Source organism: Scomber scombrus, chromosome 8 (genome assembly GCF_963691925.1).
Source record: "Scomber scombrus chromosome 8, fScoSco1.1, whole genome shotgun sequence".
NCBI classification, from domain to species: domain Eukaryota; kingdom Metazoa; phylum Chordata; class Actinopteri; order Scombriformes; family Scombridae; genus Scomber; species Scomber scombrus.
Window position 1 is genome coordinate 29,657,513 of NC_084977.1, and position 20,203 is coordinate 29,677,715.

The following is a 20,203-nucleotide window of genomic DNA, read 5'->3' on the forward strand; positions in this document are numbered from 1 at the left end:
CTCGAAACCCGTCAAGTTTTGAAATCAATCAGTCTCAGTCAGAAAGCCCTCATCATTACAGCGCGCCCGCTTAAATTCACCAGCCTATAGAGAGCGTGAGGAGGGCGGAGACAAAAAGAGAGAGAGAGAGAGAGAAAGAGAGAGAGAGAGAGAGACGGGGATGCTGAGAGGAGGACGCACCTGCTGGCTGCTGCCTGCGAAGCTTATCTGCGCACACACAGCAGCAGATCTCCAGTAAGACACCGAGCAGGGGGAAACCCTGCCGGCGTCAGTGACAAATGTGTCACACACCCGCACACGTGGAAAATCATGGGACGGAGACGAAAACAATTCTTTGAAACGATTAAAGCTTTACGAAAAATAACTATAAAGTGGTCTTACAGTAGAAATGATGAACGATAAAAAAAACAAAAAACATCCCATTTGGAAGATTGTAACAGACAATTAAACAAGAACTGCCCCTCTAACAGATAAGATTATTATAATCGGTGTCATATCTGCACGTGCACTTCTTATAATAACCACGTTCTAGAGAAACAAACACTTAATGGGATTATCTAGTAGTTCAAATCAAGTTTTTTTTTTTTTTTTTGGCAGTGGTAAGTATTCAGTGTAACTATATCACACCACCACATTAACAGTATGTGACAGCTTTAGTTACTTTACATTAAATTGCCTTTTTATACATATAATCAACTCATAAAATGTGATGTAGTGTTATAGATTTAAAGAAAAAACACCAAAAAACATTACACTGCTGCTTACACATCAATGCATCATCAATAATAACAATAATAATCTAATAGTAGTAATATAACATTCATAGTTCAGTGAATTTATGAATGGCTGCTTCTACATTGCTTAAACATCACTTTACTTTACTTCCTATAGCAAAAACTACAGTGAGAGGATATAAACTGTACATTCAGGCAAGTTAACAAGTTTCAAGTTGCTTATATTTTACTTAAAATAATGATTATTTTGTATTTTATAGAAGTACTTTTGAGGCAGAAACACATCTCAAAAACAAGGATAAAGAAACAGTTTTAAGCAGAGAACTGTAATAAATACCATTAATACAATGTTTGTTATTTAATAGGAATAATTAGCAAAGAAAATAACATTTGCAATAAGTCAAATACTTGTTAATCTCCATTTTCTTCTATATTTTACTTACATACAGTATATATTGTACTTTATTCTCCACTATATTTATCTGATAGCTTTACTTACTTTACTGATTACAGTGTTTATATGATCAGATTATAAAATATGATTATAGATTAACCTTCCTTACAGTGTATAAAGTAGATATAATAATCTCCACCCCAATAAATAACAATATAAAAAGCTGAACATTAATGCATCAGTATTAATAATCTAATTATAGACTTTCATAATGAGTACTTTTTATACTTTTAATACTTTAAGTAAATTTCACTGTTTTTGGATGCAGAGCTTTTACTTAAAGAAAAGTTCTGTTTAAAGGCCAAAAATGACTAAAACTATCTAAAAAATAAAAATATCATAATTTCATGTATATCAGAGATGTTTTATCTACTTTTCTATATCTTGTTAATAATGTCAGGACCTTTTCAGATTTAATTTGTGACCCCTTCCCGACCCCCACGTTGTGATCCAGTTCTCTAAACAGAAACAGTAATCTTCACTTACACATCTTCTGTCAATTAACATTTTATTAAGCAAAAATGCAACTTTGCTGATTCAGAAACAAAGGCGTGAGTCATCTAATCTACGAGCTGGTTCCTTAAAAAGGAATGATAAGCACTTGGCATATAATCATGTAATCTTATTTGGACTATGCACTCTTTAACAACACAAAAAAAAATCAAACTTTTTTTCTTTTCTTTTTCTTTTTTTTTTTTTTTTTTACTTTTCAATAATATATAATGCAAATAAACAAATACAAACTGCTTCATATAGTGCTTTACTGGAAGATACTGTACTTTTTCACAGAAAGTAATACTCATATTTCAAGTAGACACAGCATAACATAACTGACAGGGGGAGTGCACACTGCTAAATGCGTGTTCACACTGTGTACTATGTGTACATATTTCCTTGTGGTCATGCTTGACTGCCCTTGCATGTTGTTTTGACAGTTAAGGGCAAGGACATGTCATTTTTGAAGGGGACTGATAGACTGACATTTTTTAAAAAGTCCCCCATGCTTAAGCTGTTCAGAGCCAGGGGGGGATTCTGAACCGTGGTGGGGAGGGGGGGGAGATCGATAACTTTTTTTTGTCAGGATTGATAATGAAAGGCAGAAATCCTCTTTTATCATGCAGCTGCTGATCTTAGTGGGTGTACTGTAATAGTCCGAGCAGCAGCAGCAGCCCCTCCCACAGCTCATCTTGTGCTGATGTAAGAAGAAGAAGAAGAAGAAGAAGTTAGCGCGACTTTGTTCAGGTGCCGCTTGTAGCCCGAGACGGTGTGATGCTGGTTGCCAAGGCGCTGCCGTTGGCGTTGGCGTTGGATTTGCGAGTCAAAAGAGCTCCGACTTCCTCATCGTCACTGAATGAGCTATCCCCGTACCGGTCCTGCCACCAGGCCCGATACTAGAGAAGAAGAGGAGAGTGTAAAAGTGAAAAAACTGTGGGAGAGTAAAGAGAGAGAGAGAGAGAGACAGGAGGACAGCTCATGTTAGATTTCAGTCCTGGTTTTTATGGCGACGCCTGGCAGCAACAAGTGCCTTTTAATGGCTCAGCATCCTTCAAGCTATTTGTCACATTGTCAAAACAGTGTCTGAAACCTCTTCCCGCAACCTTCAGTCATCTAAAATTGGGACATCTACGTAGGACGATTACTGTAATGATCTCAATCTCACTTCACACGAACGTTTGGCCAGGTGTGTCACGCTCACGTACTTTACAAACGAGCGCGGGCGGGGGATGATCATTGCATGTCGTGGCCCCTTCTATGACAGTCAGTTATTCACTCCGCCTTAAGAGTGCAGCCACTCAGAACAGCTGTAAACATTTTTGCCTTCAGACGTGGTCTGACAACACGTAATGTCTCAATCATATCCGTCTTTTAGTTTTATGGGAACCAGACTTCTGTTTAAAATGTTTTTACGGATCACTAAGGACAGAAATGCAACTAGTGTTTATCTGTTGGATACCCAAAAAATCTGTCATTGTGTTTGAAAAAAAAAAAAGGCTTTTAACGAGCTCGTTTGTATGACATCCACCGACAAAGTAGACAAAAGTGTTCAAACTTGTCACAAATGTATTTAAAGGTTCTATATGTAACTTTTTTTATTGCCACTGGGTATTAACGACGCTTAAAAAATTTGATATAATCCGACTTTTTTTGGTTGTGCAGCTAATGGGACATCGAGGTGCCACCATCAACCACAACACATTTCACAACACAACCAACAAAACACGCCCACTCCCGAGTACACACATAAGCTAAAACATTATTTCTTCAACAAAGGAGCAGAAAACAAAGCTCCAACAATGTTTGACTTCACAGCACGCACTTCAGTTAAAAGCAAACTGAACCTTTAAAGAAGACCGTTAACAATGTCGTCCAATAAGTTTATCCTGAGCTCATGATCAAATGCTGTCTTCCACATGCACTGGCTTTCCAGAAAAAAACAGGCTTCCCTAGTATTAATAAAAGCTTCTATACATATAGTCAATTATTCAATGGAAATACACTAAATGGCTGATATCTCCGAATAAATGTCAACCAAATTAAACAAAAGCCTTGTTGAACCACACACATGGGTTAAAGTTATTATTCACCGTCATATCTATAATAATAATAACAATAGGGTTAAAGGTTAGGGTGAAGCAGCTTTTAGCTGTTATGCTGCACACAACTGGAACAAACTACCAGCAGAACTGAAATCAGCCCCAACTGTGAATATTTTTAAATCCAGGTTAAAAACACTTCTTTTCTCCTGTGCTTATGATTGAACTCTTTATTTCAAAGCACTTTAAATTTTAATCTTTCATTTGCACTCTATGTCCTTTTAATGATTTTAAAGCAAATCATTATTTTATGCTGCAATCTTATTTTTAATACTCAATATTATAGTATTTTATTCTCTCTTTCTATGTTTCTGTACTTTGTTTTTATTATTAGTGTGTGTGTGTGTGGGGGGGGGGGGGGGGGGGGGGGGGGGGGGGGGGTATGTATGTGTTGGATGATTGGGTTTTATTTTTATTTCTCAAATTCCATGTTTTTTCAATTTTTTCTGTTAAATGTTTCTTTTATGTAAAGCACATTGAGTTGCCACTGTGTATGAAATGCGCTATATAAATAAAACTGCCTTGCCTTGCCTTGCCTTGCCTAGGGGATGATTGTAGTAACAGTTTTTAAACAACTGTCCTCACTCGCAGTTAGAAATAAGAGATGAACAGCAGTCTCTTATGGTAAAGTCTACTGTTGGGTTAATGCCTTTATGCACACCAACTCCTCCCATAAAAGGACATTTATGTACATCTTCTCTACTGCACATCTGCTCCAGGTCATAAATACAATGACTGTGTGATTTTTTGGGTGACTGACATTACAATCTGTCTCCAAAACTGGGGGTTAGTATAATTAAAATCACCCGGATTATAACTTTCAGTGAGATCAGCGTGTGGTGTGTCACTCACTTCTGTCAGCTCTGTGTTTTCAAACTCCTCCAGCTGCCGCAGGAAGCCCAGGTTGGGCCCCGCACACGGTCTGGCTGCCCTCACCGCCGCCAACGACTCCACCCAGCCTCGGCCCGTCACCGTCATGATGTAGACCACCACCAAGGTAACGCTGCGGGACACTCCTGCCACACTGAGACCACACACACACACACACACAGAGAGCTTCGGTTGTAGTAAATCATCACATATTCTGATTATTTTGTGTATAAAGAAGTTGAACCCCCCCCCGCCCCCATCTTTTTTTCCCCCTCTTAAAGTTGTGGTTATCTGGAGCCCACCTGGGGGGAGTTGAGTAAAGAAATGTGCAAATCTGTATTCTCAGTTTTACAAATGTGATTTACAAGCTGTGCCTGATGTGTACGCTAACTAGCATCCGGCTTTGTTTTGGAAACATCACACCCACTAAAACCAAATTAAACCCTTCCTGATATCTGGTCCCTCCCATCTATCCTGTTTCACTTTGAAGTATGTCCCGTTAACGAAACTTAACGGCTCTAAAAATGCCATGTCATTGTGACTGTAAATTTGAATTTGATGTAATTTATGTCCGTTGCATCTATATTTGCACTTGTGTTTGTGGATTTGTAATTCGAGATTCGAAGCACAGATTTACAGATGAACAGATTTACACATGGATATCTTTTTTTCTCTCTCAGTGGATCCACTGGCGCTCTGTAGTTATGTTGTGTATGTATGTCGTGTTTGATATAAGCAATAGATGATGGGTGACATGAAACAGAAACCAATATTTTTGTCAGACTCTGAGACATGTCCCGACTCGTTGTTTGTGGATAATGAAAAAAAAATCACCTATACAAACAAAAACTTTCTTACTTTCTTTCAACATCCCCCACAAAACAAATGAAACCAGACAGATACCAGTTACTTTCATACACTAGTAGGTACGTACTTCATATCACCTGTTTTTAAATTAAATATGAGAGAAGAGATGGAGAAGTATTTGATAAATAATAAAGTGGGTAAAAAAAACAAACGATATGAAAATGTTTAATGTTAAATAATTTAAAAAAAAATAAAAGCTCAGTATCATTTTAGCATATGAATTTAAAATAAAGTAATTAAATAGGAACAAACCAAACCAAGGGATCTTTGGGGTTTACTCACCAGTGGACGAGGCAGCCTTCCCCTTTCATCCTAGACTCATGTATGAACATGATGCTGTCCCTAAAGTACTGCATCCTAGCAAAAAATGATAAATACTGAATTAAAATGTTGAAAAAAGAAATTTAGGCCATTTTGCATTAAATCTGGTATTTTATTTTTTTAGACAATATTCCTCAGACATCATAGGACTACTAAATGATCTTATGCATTTATTCAAATTCACCCGATTCAGTTTCATATGATGCAATAACATATATTTACTGCATCATATTAAAATAAATCAGGTGAATTTGAACAGAATGTATTTGATTAAATAAACGTTTCTATGGACTATAGTCTATGGACCTTCACTGTGTCCTGAGTAAAGTTTGATTGATTGATCCAGAAGACATAATACATTTTAAGATCTGCATGAATGCACTGAATGAGGTTACTTTTGTATGAAATTTAAAAAAATATGTTCATAAAATATCCAAAAAGTTAATTTAATGCAAACATTATATACCCATAAACTGTGAAAATTACAATAGGACTCTAATTTTACATTTTCTTTCTTATTTTTCATCTTTTTTTTGTCTCCGATCTTTATTTGCCATATTGCAGTGTATTAGTATACTTTCATGTCATATCTAAAGTACTCACAGGTTTTGCTTTGAGTGGTCAGAAGCAGATATACAAAGGTATGTCTTGTCCTATAAAGGAGGGAGGGAATAATTTAGACTCAAACAATACAACAGAATATATAAGAAGAACAACAGTGAATGAACTGCAGCGAGGGTCTTTATCCTCCCAGGTCATCTGTTTGAACACCGGGTCGTACACACTTCCTGTTTTTTGGTGTATGGGACGCCCCCTGAAACCTTGCCCCTCTGACCCTGCTGCTCAGCACTGGGGTGTTCAGGTCATGACATAACGATATGTGCCTGTGTGTGTGAGTGTGTGTGTGTGTGAGTGTGTGTGTGTGTGTGTTCTGTACTGTGCACCTGGCAGCTGATGGTACATACATGGCCCCAGAAACTACCTTGTCCCGTAATGACTGCACCGCTGCGAAAGCCCCCAAACCCTCTGGGACACACTGAGCTCTGGAAGCGCTCCAGACAGGTCAGCTTGCACATGCAAACCTCAGACATGCTGTACTATACATGCACGCACTCACTTAAACACTTATACACTCTATAGGAGCAATTGAGATAGATCGAGTCACATTATGCAAACAAATACTGAGAAAGTCCTCATGTATCTGCACCATCACTCTCAAAACTAATCATGTGACTGTGACTAAGCGACATTTTTATAAAATCAAACCGAGAGTTACAAAAAATCTGTCAAACCATTTGCACGCAATTTGTAGATAAATGTTTTTTTTTAAATGCTTTTTCCCCTCTTTTTTTGATTGCATAAAGGCTTTTTTCTCTTTTTTTTGATTGCATAAAGGCTTATTTTAAAAAGATTTTTCTCTGTAAAACTGACCTCATCGTTTCATTTTGCAGTATGTTAAGCGACACCAAATATAGCATTGTAAATTGCACATCTGACCTTAGAGACTTTTTTTTTTTTTGTGCAAATTCACACCTTCCTCTGTCAGGAACCATCAGGCTGTCTTCCAAGAAATCAATCATTCAGCGGGTTGACTGTTAGGTATGCAAATACACCATCCCATCTGGCTATTCGGGCTACGCCAGTAAAACAGACCTGAGTCATCATTATGCAATTGAACTCAAATAGCCGCGTCATGCATACAATGAGAACCAACGATCTTGCGATCAAGTTTAAGAATTGTACAGCAGCAGATATAAATGAGCCTCTGAGAGAAGGTCTGGAGGCTCAGACATAATTTCAAGCCCAAAACCTTTTGGTGGTTGACCAGTTTGAGTAGTGATACTGTATTACAAGTTGCTGTTTCTCTTCAGTGTAATGAAACATACTAGCATGGACGGAGAAAGTGTAAAGAAATCTCTGAGCACTTTTCAAGTTCGCTTTCAACAAGAAAAGATGAAAGTTGTGAAAGCGGACACTGAAGATGTCAAACGCACTCAAGATTTTAAAAGGCGAGTCAAATGTGGACAAAGAAAGGAAAATATTACAATGCGATGTGTTTGCTGGGCTGGAATTAAATGACAATGAACAGAATCAAAGTTTATATTCATATGATAAATCATTGGATGTGTATAAGTACCAAAAGTCTGCAACATTTAGCTAATTGCTGCTTCATAATGGTACTGAGAGGATAGCATCACAGGAAACTTCTTAATTAATTAACTTTTATATTATATTTCAGTTGTGAGGAAAGTATATTCTTACATCTGTTACCAAAAGGAAATCAGTGAGAGCAAATTTCAACTTTCAGCCTACAGAGTTCTCACGGGAGAAGCTTTTTCTCCCCTCTTGACACTCAGTCTCTCACGTACACTCAAACACACACACACACACACACACACAAAAAACGCCTTTCCCGCGCTTTCATACACAAATCGCCACGTCTAAATGCAGCGAAGAAAAAAGCAAGAAACCTTTTATAATGCAGTTCCACTTTCAAGACTTTTTGGACTTCAAGCTGTTGAGCTAAAAGCATCATATGTGAAAAAATATCCTTGGCTTGCATCTGCATCACAGCTGCAGCAACAGACACATCAACTGAAAAGAACATACAAATTTTGTTCAGATATTCTCAGGGATCCTGTAACGCAATATTGAAGCATCACAGTCAATTAGAAATCTGCTTATTAGGTCAAACCTGGTGAATTCCAGGTCTTGTGACTGACAAAAGAACAAAAGGACTTTCCATGCAAAATTGAAAATAAGAACTTCTGACTTTCACATCTATTGAAGTTGTCCATTTCAACATCCTTTGATATACCTTTGATTTTTTTTCTTTTAAACTATACAAAATCTTATATTCTCTTCCTATTTATCCTTTCAAGGAACAACTACAATGAGCTCATATAATAAACAGATTGTGGAGGATGATGATGGACCCTTCAGAGACAAAAAGAGAACCAATTGAACACAATACCTCCAAGGATACCAAGGTTATACTGTGATGAACATTAGAGTTGAAATTGTCTGATTAATGGTTTAAATCATATTTCAAGACTCAAAAATATTGCCTAGAATGTGAGAATAGTCTGTTTGTTCTTGTTTTATATCATAGTATACTACTTTGTTTGATTTTTGGACTATTGGGGGGAAAAAGTGAAAAACAATCAATCTCAGGCTCTTAGGGGTAATTTTTCCAGACTATTTTTATTATAATTGATCGATTAATTGGAAAATCTAACAACAGATTAGTCAGTTAAGAAAATAATTGTTAGTTGCAGCTCTGATGAAGATATTAAGTCAGGAAAAGGCAGTGTAGAACTTCAGGTCTACTCTCAACCTGTCATACTCTCAGAATGACTACTCAAGCAAACCGGGACATTGAGAAGAAGAAAAAACCACTGTTGAGTTCATAGGTGACTGTGGACTTTTAAGGTGAACTGGTGTTAGGGTCAGGGGGTCGTGCACGCTGCTAAGACACACAAAGACAAAGACGTTTCACCTCCAAGATGGGTGCAGCTGTGTCATGGATGGACAGGATGTGGGTGATGTTGTGTTGCGCCAACAGCTCCTTGTCTTGAGCATCTGTGGATCGCAAAGAAAAACCAAGAGATTGCAAATACTCCCTTCGTCCAATCACAAATCACCGCATGTAGGATCGAACCTAAATAAAGCATTTTCTACCCAACAACAACCACCCTCCCCAAATGTCTCCAGAGCAAATGTGGCCAGATAGCTTAAAAGTTTTGGTCTTGTTTTGAACTGAAAGAAAAACCGGAAAACCAGTGTTTCTAAAACAGTGCAACAGCTTGGCTCAAAAGCAAGAAACAGTAATTGTTTTAATCAAATTTTGTTCTTTAAAAGGAAGCCAAATGTTTTCTACTTTAGACAGATGTCCTTTGAGCATTTTTTCTCATGCTTTGCAAGCAAGTTTGCAGGATGCTTATGAAGCCCCCTATAGCAAGATGAGCACCGGACCCTCCTGCTAGCCACATCAAGTAAAAACCAATCTAGTTTTACACATCAGGAGAATTCATATTAACTTTGAAACAGAAATAACAAAATAAAAAGGGAAATTGATAATCTATTAAAACACTTAATGTAAATGTTTGATATTTGCAGATGATGCAGATATTTACCACACAAACACATGTGAGGTATCATTGTCTCATTTAACTCTGAACATAAATGTCACATTTTCTAAAGTAACAGTAGTAGTAGTAGTAGCATTAATGAACTTCCTTTAAATCTAACAATGAACTGACTTTCTACTGAGAATAAACTATGTCCTACGAAGCCATAATCACTACACATTTGGGAAAAAAATGATTTAAGACCGGAGTATGACATTTTTGCATCATTTTTACTGAATGCCACAGTGTAATATCATGTATTGTAAAATAAAGCAATAAAGGCCAAATCCCAGTAACTCCACTGTCACATAGCTCAACTGAGTCAACTGAGCTGGTCAAACTTTTTAGTGTTTGAGTGCTAGCTAGCATGCAGATATCCATGGCTTGCCAGTTAGCAATAGCTAAAGCTAAAAGTACATTTATTTCATGATAGTTCCCTAGATATATGTATTTGTAACTGAAAAAAGCACATTTTGATGAACTGTCTTCAGTAAGACAGAGGCTAAATCCAGTAAAGCAGAATGATAAACTCCTACCAAAGCTAATGTAACTAGCAGACTAATTGGTGTTGGTAATCTAGTTTTAATTCATATATTTTAAACTATCATTTTGTAAACTTATGATATTTCAATATAAATGTTGGTATTATACAGACACAGGGAGAGACAATTAGTTCCTATGATCAATAGACTGTAAATAATGAAAATGTTATCCTCATAGACAATCTTAAATGAAGAATATCTCCCTGAGTATAGATTCTACAGAGTGAAACTTTCCTCATAGTGTTCGTGTTTGCAGTGTGAGATGTAGAATATCCGAAGCAAAATGGCTTTACATAGATCAAAAGGTCTTGGTAAACATGAAAGATGTCACATTTCCTACTTGATAGTGGTTCCTTGAACATGTCATGTTTTCTACAAGTGATCAATATTTTTAGCTCATTTCCTGTGAAGTCACAATTTCATATGTGCACAAATATTTAAAACCGCATCAACTGAATTATTGCATTTGCTTGTTTTGTGGAAAGATGTGGAATACAGTTCACATCAGGGACACCCCCATTTTGCGGGGCATCCCCTCCCACACCAACCCTCATCTACTCAGAGCAGCCCATGAAAATAATTTGTTTCCTCCAGCTGCCGACAGAGCTACACAGAGGCACAAGCACACCGAAATATTTCGTTTTACATCAAAATAGACTGTTTCAATCATTCTCCTCTACACTGTGACCTCTCCACTCTATAGAAACTGAACTCAGTGTAGCATCTCACCACATGCCCCTTCATAGGAGGAACTGAAACACGCACAACTACTTAATCCTGACAATAAATCAATTCTTTACTCAAATGTGAAGACGCAGGATATAATTTACCTTTGAGATTTCCCAGATAAAGATCAGGCAGGATCTAAAGGAAGACAAAAATTAGAGTTAAACAGAGCATGCAGAAGTTGTGAAAGCAGAACAAGAATGTGCAAGTATGACAGGTAAATTAAGGTTTCGAATGTTTTTATGCTTTAAAGTGAAGACATTTAAACCCATCATGCATGATGGTGTACCTTGTTTATGCCATTACCCATGTTTGCCAAAATTTAGGACAAATTTAGGAACAAAATAAGAGTTTTTTTCTGATAATATAATCCGGTGCTCCAGCAGTGTCGAGCCCCTTCAACAACAAGAGACAACAACAAGTCTCTCTTGATGACTTCTTTATGTGACCCAGGAGATCATAAAGCCACCAAACGTGTCCACAGCTCATGCCCCATGGTCCAATATGTTGCCAGGGATGACGTAATGCGATCTTAGCAGTTGAACACTCTGCTTCGATATTTATATTTAGACCTGGAGTGGGTCATGAGACCGTAGACAGGCACATACCAAACAGACAAAGATGGTTGAGGGCCAGAGGGCAGAGGAGACAGTGGTTAAACTCTGGCTAACTCTCTGCTGAGGTAATATATGCCATACAAGGAGCACAGCAGGTTTAAAATACATGCCACTTGGAGTAAGTGGTTGTCTTAGACCTCAGAATTCCCCTATTTCGCTTAAATTATGACTGGACTCAACATCAGTCATTGCATTTCCAGTAAATTCTGCTATATCTTCGACACTTTGTTCTGGGGGTTTCAAGATATTTTGATGTCTGTCCCAACTTTTGTGCTAATCTACATGGTAGATATCCAGATATTTGAATAAACAGCTCATAGTGCTAAAGGGAAAGTCACGGAATCACCGAAGTCAATGGGATTATTCATCTTGGGGGCCGTGAATTTTCGTACCAAATGACATGTCAATCAAACCAATAGTTGCCAAGTTATGTCATTCCAAAATAAAAATGTCAACCTTGTGGTGGCACTAAAGGAAAAATCAGGGGATAATCAAAGTCAGTAGGATTCATCTGAAGACCATGAATGTTTGTGCCACATGTCATGGCAATCAACCATAAAATTGCCATGTTATTGTCCTCAACTTACAAGAATTGTTTATAAATTGTTGTCTTAGGTCTTACTTCCTCCATTCAGTTTAAATGTTGTGACAGTTCTCAATGGACATCCACTGGAATCTACACAAGTCAATACATTTCCAGTAAATTCTGCTGCATCTTTTGCACATCGCTCTGAGGTGATCGAGATATTTTTAGCCTGGCTTTGTCGTCTTGTCTTGTGTTCCTGTGTGTGGTTCAGAGTGTGGCACGGCTCAGACGTGCTGACAGGCAGACAAGAGTGGAGGCGTTTACAAAAAGCTGCCTGCCTGCCTGCCTCAGGGAACTAGGTCTGAACAACTTGCAGCAGTGGGTCAAAGCCATTGATAAACAGACACATTAAAAACTGGGGCCTTTTTTTGAATAGATGATGCATTTAAAAAAACACCTTTGTCAGAGCGCCGCTGTGTGTAGGAGTGAGTCCGTGTATGTAGGAGGAGTGGGTGGGGGCTGTGTTGCATTGGTAGTAAAGGATGTCAGATGTTAATGATTGATTCAGTCTCAAAATAAATCCTAGGCTTCGGTCTGCTGCTGAAAAAACTATACCACATTGTAAAGTCCCTGTATTCTAGGGTCGAAACTACCAATCATTTTCATCTCTTCTAGTAACAAAATAGTCATCTGATCAATCAGGTCATTTGGTCTAGAAATGCACATCTAATAATTTCCCGTAACCCAAAATGACATCTTTAAATAGCTTATTTTGTTTGACTGACAAACGGTTTACAATTCATTTAACAATTTTAACAATGAGAGAAACGGGACCAAGATTCACATTTGAGAAGCTAGATTAAAGGACCAGTGTGTAGGATTTAGTGGCATCTAGCGGTGAAGTTGCAGACTTCGGCTCCCCCCTCCCCTTCCACGCATGTAGATGAACCTACTCTGGCAAAAAAAAAAAGTTTAAACCAGAACGCAGAAGGCCCTATCTAGGGTTATCTTTGGTTTATCTGTTCTGGGCTATTGTAGAAACATTGTGGTGCATCACGGCGGGTTTAGAGGAAGTGAGCCCACTCCCTATGTAGATATCATTCTTAGGTAACAGGTACATGACGATTCTTATTTTCAGGTGATTATACACTAATTAAAACATACTCATGAATATTATACTCCATTTCTTTGCCTATCAGTCTATTCTACTAGATGCCACTAAACTCTAGGACTGCACCATTGATAAAAATGATGGTTTTATCCATTTTAGTGGTAAAAATGTCAATGTCAATCTTGTGGTACGTCAACCACTTTGGTCCTGTAATATCTCAAGAATTATTTTGTACAGACATTAATGGCCCTCCAGATGATGAATCCTTGTGGGTTTTGGTGAACCCCCTGACTTTCACTTTAGCACCACCTCGAGATTAGCATTTTCATTTTTAGTGAAATTATATTCAATTTACAGTGATTTCAATCAAAGAGACGAAGTAAATCCTCACATTTAAGAGAATGTTTTTGGGTGTTTTAGGTCGAAAAATGATTTTAACGAATAATTCATAGACTCATCGACTAATGGATTAATCAACTAATGTTTCACCTCTGCTGTATTCCCCTAATGGTAGAGGAATATTATAGTTATATACCATAAAACCATGAAGTCAGTAAGATTTCAGTAATTCACACTTGTTTACAACACACCCGCAGAGATGGCACGGAGAGAGAAGACATACTGGTGACACTATTTTCACAGGTCACAACATTTCCTATAATTGATAACAAGGAAGAAACTGATAAATAACTTTGTTTATGGGATTTCTGGTGGAAAGGACTGTGTGATTTGGTACGAATAACAGGGAAAATTGAGAGTTTCCAGTAGGTAATTTTTTAAAGACTGCCAGTGGAAATTAGCTGGAAACTAAATCTGGTCTAAAGCATCTTTTCTCTTTGTTTGAGATCAATGTATTTTGTACATGGTCCCTGCTATAAAAATGGTAATTAAACTAAAGTAGCCTAATAGGCCTACATTAACTTATATTAATATCTAGTATAACCTAGTATATATAATATCTAGTATAACCTAGTAGGCCTATAATATCTAGTATAACCTACTTGACTTGTAGTCAATATGCAGAAGGGGCAACTGCAAAAATGTGAAATTCGTCACCATAAGCAACCATACGAGTCAATATAGGATCTGTTTTTCATATTAACTGAGAAGTTGGGGATTTTGGTGCAGCTCTTTCATGGAAATTCTTCTGGAAATCAAGAACTGCTGGCAAAAACCGAACTTAAAACTAAAATGCGGTTTCAGTTTTTCCGTCATTATGAAAGTATGAAAGGAACTGGGAAACCGTAAAACAGCCTAAGCGTTATAGAAATATTCAGCAATATAACTAACAGTGTATTAACTTTTTAAGTGAATGTTGCATTTGGGTTCCTTTGCGTACTTTCGCTTTAAATTTCCATGTCAATAAAGGTGGACTTGGAAAGTGCCAAACAGATACGAGCTTCCCACATTCCCTGAAAAGAAAAAAAACATGCATTAGAGGATTACATGTTGACCAGCCTCACAGAGACTTTGTACAATCTTTAAACCACCTGGACCTGGACGAGCTGCAGACGAGCACTGCTGCGTCTCGCGCCTCTTGAGCATGGCGCTGTTCTTACTCGGAGGTCGTTTCTTAAAGTGCAGAGCTGCCATCAAGAGAGCCATGACAGCTTCACACACGTACTGGTAACCGCTTTCACTGTAATTTTCCTTTTTCTATACACGATTCTGAAGAGCTGGACTTTAACCCTAACCACGAACCGCTGCAGTGTGAAAGCAGGAAATGTCTGCTCTGGGTTGTTTTTTTTTTTTTTTTATGCAGCATGTTTGCCCTTCTTGCAGTCTTGCAGGATTTCTCTGAAGGTTTTATTAAAGGCCACTAGATGGCGTAGTGTCTACAGACAGTGTACTAAACAGCAGTATACACCAAATAATATTGCAGATATTAGAATTTGTAGGGGAAAAACCCACAAGTCTCACTTTATCACTGTTTTGGTAAATATATGCTGGTATTTAATATCATTATTAGCAAAAGCGGTAGCTGCTGTTATGGTAATAGATTAAGATCAGGGATAGCACATTTACATATAATTCCCCCAACATTTCAACTGTGACTGGTGTAAAAATATTTTTTCAGACTCAGCCAAACAACAGTCTTATCAACTGTCAACTGCCTTATCATTGCTGAATTAACAACTTTTGCTCTTTGCAAAACAGTGAAAACCTATAAAAAAATTTCCTACAAGACTGTCTCAATCTAACAGGATCTTATCTTGCAGAACATTATGAACATATGCACAGCACCTACATAAAACCACAAAACCTCACTGTACAAAAATAATTTTGGTTCAGGTCAGAGGCCCTTCTCCTAGAAATAAAGATAAAATACTGTTACATTTACAGTAAACCCAAGAAAAACAGCTTGAACAACCCTGTTGTATATACTTTTGTACATTACACATTACATTTTATTTCATTTACTATTGCTATTTTGCTATTTCACTATGTATAGCCTATTCTTTATATTTATATTTTGCTATCTTAGTATGTATAGTTACCGTATTTAGTATATCGTAGTATATGTATCGGTTAAAAATGAAGAGAATAGTTTGAAACTGGACTTGTCATTGATGGCTATAGGGACCATAGTGTTCAACCTGCATCACCCTCCCTGATCATTTTATCTGTTGTTTTGTGTGATTATGCGTCTGCCAAATGAAAACTAATATTTTTCACTATAGAGAGCTTTTCTCTTCTTTTCCACCACTATGACCTACCTGTCTGTTGCCCTGCAGCTCTTCAGTGACCTCCGGCAAGCAGAAAGTTAATGGAGTGGATCTGTATTACGAGCAGACAGGCAAAGGGAAACACCCTGTGCTGTTGCTTCCTGGAGCTCTGGGTAAATACAACATAACATCAACTCCTTACCTCTTGTTGTCCCTGTGCATGTTGGGGATCTTGTAATCTTGCTAAACGCGCCCTTTTTGTCTTTTCTACAACAGGAAGCACCCGGACAGATTTTGGGCCTCAGCTGAAGTCTCTGAATAAGGAACGTTTCACTGTAGTGGGCTTCGATCCCCGTGGTTATGGACGATCACGTCCCCCAGATAGAGACTTCCCCCCCGACTTCTTTGAAAGAGATGCAAAGGATGGAGTGGATCTCATGAAGGTTTGATCCATCTGTTTAACAGCCGATGATGATAATTACTACCAATCTGAACTGTTTTTGACCAGTTTATTTTAAGATGCAGCAAACGTATGTTCATCATTTGCTGCAGATAGTACATATCTACCATTCATGCACTGAATAAAACAGCTAAATAAGTCAGAAGATTGACTAAGAAAATTGGTCTTTCCCTCTTTCTCCTCTCAACTATAATCCAATTACTGAATACCCGCTGCCTCCACAGACAGCAGTAATTAAAACTACAGGACAGAACACTTTGCTAATGTTAAAGAGTATTTTTTAATTTCCTTGGCAGGCATTGGGTTTTGGCAAGTTCTCTCTGCTGGGATGGAGTGATGGAGGAATCACCGCTATGGTTGCAGCAGGGAGGAACCCCGACCTGATCAGCAAGATGGTCGTATGGGGATCCAATGCCTTTGTTTCCCAGCATGACCTCAACCTTTACGATGGTATTGCGGGAATATTTTTCTCCATCTTTTCAGACATTGTCAATTATAGTGTCGATCAAGTTATATAATCATTCACAATGGGAACAAACCATGTATCTGCATAATCATTATTTCACTATTATACTCAAAATACCCAACAGTACAAAATGATGGTGTCTCAGAATGGCATTGCTGTTAGACGATGGTGGCAGATAACGGTTAACTTTTTGCAGCATGCTCAAGTAACGCTTCATTTTTTGGCAGCACACTTAAGTCATGGCGGCATTAAAGCTCTAGTATAACTTCCAAGATTCAAGAGCATCATTGACGTCATGTGTGAGGGAACGGTCAGGGTCACTTAGTTGAAACTTGGATGGGTATAAAAAGGATGCAAGTCGCAGATTGGACCAGCCCATGTTTAATTGTGTTATGCACAGTAAATCAATGATTGCATTGAAGTCTGTTTGACTCAGTGTCTTTTTGACTCTTGAAGTCATTTTTTTGTTTTGATTGATAAGTTTAAACTGGCCAAGCTGAAGGTTTTTTCTACAAAAGTATTTTGACTCTACTCTTCATTGTCGTTGCTTACCACCAATGTAGTCATCCTTCTTTTTTTGGTTCTTTTTGCATAACTGTGCATGATATAATCTCTGTTATCTGCGTGTTGTGTTATGTTTGTATTTGCATGCGTCTCTATGGGAACACGTAGCGGTCCGAGATGTGTCCAAGTGGAGTTCCAGGATGAGGCAGCCCATGGAGGAGGTGTATGGAGCAGAAGTCTTTGCTAAAACATGGGAGGCCTGGGTGGATGGAATCGCACAATATGCCCACAGACCAGAAGGTGATAACTTCATGTTGCGACAGAGTCATTACACAAGTCAAGTAGGGCAACCTGAAACTGAACAACATCAGAAATGATAAAAATCAAGAGCGTTATTACTCTGCATTACAGAAGGAAATTGTTAGTAAATGTTGACGGTATTGTTGTGGACTGATACAGGTAAGCTGCTATGTTTTGAACAAATTGAAATAAGTTTGAGACACTCCATGTTTTGTACAGGTCTAACAAATGTCATTTAATAGCAAAGATAAACTATTTAATTTGCATTGGTTAGGGAGTATCTGCATTGAGCTTCTGCCCCTGATCACCTGTCCGACCCTCGTCATCCATGGAGAGAAAGACCCCATGGTGCCCAGCTTCCACCCACAGTACCTCCTTAAACACATCAAAGGATCACGGTGAGACCACCCAACAATATATAATGATACGAAATTCAGTTTAAAAGAGATATATTATGCTGTAATACCTTTTTTTCCTTCCCACATATAGATTACACCTGATGCCAGAGGGGAAACACAACCTCCACCTGAGGTTCGCTGATGAATTCAACAAACTGGTGGAAGACTTTCTGGATGATTGACTGATTAATTAACTCTGCAGAAGAAGAACTACAGTGACTTATAGGTCATTGCAAATATTTACATTAGGACACAAAACTACATTAATTATTTCTCTTCTACTCTGTTTTGACAGGGCTCATAATTAATACATAAATTGTTAAAAACTGAATATTTTTACACTAAATTTTGAATGTTAATATTTCCTGTGATTACATTTGTATGAGGCCAGAAGTAGGTGACTTATTGTTCCCTATATCATGTGATTCAGTAGCATTAGTTGTAACTTTGGCTACTGACCATCACAAGACTGTGGATTAAATATTATAAGATGACATGTCCGTTACATCAGCTGCTAACTTTGTCCATCACAATGATTGCATTAAAATAAAGACTTAACAAAGCATTTAGCATTAGCTGCTAACGTCGGTGATCACATATATTCCAAAATAAACATTTACATCAAGACTGGCTGCTACTTTTGACCACCGCACAGTTGTCAATGAGATGAAATATCATAAATATTCATAATTTACCTTTAAACTTTGTATATGATTGATTATTTTAGATTAAATGATCAAATTTGAGTTGCGCTCCCCACTAACGTTGGTGATCAGTGTCTATAGCAATAGCTGCTAACACATGACTATCATTAAGAGAAAATATGTATTAGTTTCTAATATGAATATAATTATATAATATTAGCTGCTCAAGTTAAGCAACCACAAAGCAAAGCTGCAGCTAAAATGTATTAAGTCATTAATATTAGCTGCTAATTTCTAAGATAAACTTATATTAGGTAAGTTATTTACATATATTTGGCCCTCATAATGCTAATATTTATATTGAAGAAAAGGAACACTATGATCTTCAAAAAGGATGATAAACATTGATAACAATCTCTAATCTCATTAGCTGCTTAATGTAACATCCACAAGTCTTACTTCTGTATTTAACAAAATGTCAGTTAGCTGATAACTAACAGCATACTTGTGTTTTTCGTTCGCTGATGTGACTGAACTGATACCTGAACAACGGATATGGATCACAAATGTGTTGCAAAAATCTGACTGTTTCTTGTGAGGTTGCCTCATGGAGATGTTCTTTTTGTGACATTTGTAACATTACACTAATCTTATATTTGAGTTGAATTTAATAAAAATAAATATGCAAGTAATTTCAGTAGCATGATCTAATAGGCTCAGTTCATAAATGTGGGTTGAAGTATATCTAATTAATTAATGACTAAGGAATATTTATCAAGTGGGGAAAATTTCATTTGACCAGTGAGACCATTTGACTGTTTGAATTGTCAATTTATTAAGAATTTTGAACATTTATAACTTTATTTATATAGCACGATTTTAACAAACACAAGGTTTTCCAAAGTGCTGCACAACAAGATAAAACACAATAAATAGATAACACAATAGAAGCACAATACAAAGATAAAGTACACAATGGTGTCAAAAGCTAAAGAAAAGAGGTTGGTTTTAAGAAGAGTTTTAAAATGAGACAGTGAGCAAACTTGAAGGCTTATTAGAAAGCAAGAAACCCATGAGCATGTATTACTTGTGTAACATGAGGGTTCGATAGGTGGTATTTGGACACACTTCATGAGAGAAAACAGCAGGATTGAGACAGATGACTTTTAGGCAGAACTTTACTGTAGCTCCCGGCATCAGAAATCAACAACAAAAACATTTGTCTCTAACCCCCAGGTGACTAACCCAACCAATCAGAGGCCAGGAACAACCC

The 20,203-nt window shown here is 37.5% G+C and overlaps 2 protein-coding genes across 3 annotated transcripts; one reads left to right on the forward strand and one right to left on the reverse strand.

Moving 5' to 3' along the window:
- Window positions 1-1,507: 1,507 nt before the first annotated feature.
- LOC133984611 (dual specificity protein phosphatase 22-B-like) lies at window positions 1,508-14,960 on the reverse strand. 2 transcript variants are annotated; one of them, XM_062424035.1, is made up of 7 exons: window positions 14,832-14,960; window positions 11,343-11,376; window positions 9,340-9,422; window positions 6,444-6,493; window positions 5,802-5,876; window positions 4,635-4,806; window positions 1,508-2,579 (listed from the first exon to the last, which is right to left on the reverse strand). In XM_062424035.1, the coding sequence occupies exons 1-7, from the start codon at window positions 14,925-14,927 to the stop codon at window positions 2,427-2,429; spliced, it is 663 nt and encodes a 220-aa protein (XP_062280019.1). In that variant the 5' UTR covers window positions 14,928-14,960; the 3' UTR covers window positions 1,508-2,426. The 2 variants fall into 2 exon arrangements, with proteins under 2 accessions (XP_062280019.1, XP_062280020.1); XM_062424036.1 differs by lacking the exons at window positions 9,340-9,422; window positions 11,343-11,376; window positions 14,832-14,960 and adding an exon at window positions 6,785-7,024 and having other exon boundaries at window positions 1,511-2,579.
- Window positions 14,906-18,913, forward strand: bphl (biphenyl hydrolase like). Its single transcript, XM_062424034.1, has 7 exons — window positions 14,906-15,118; window positions 16,228-16,331; window positions 16,435-16,601; window positions 16,915-17,068; window positions 17,757-17,888; window positions 18,163-18,286; window positions 18,378-18,913. The coding sequence occupies exons 1-7, from the start codon at window positions 15,036-15,038 to the stop codon at window positions 18,466-18,468; spliced, it is 855 nt and encodes a 284-aa protein (XP_062280018.1). The 5' UTR covers window positions 14,906-15,035; the 3' UTR covers window positions 18,469-18,913.
- The last annotated feature ends 1,290 nt before the right edge of the window (window positions 18,914-20,203 follow it).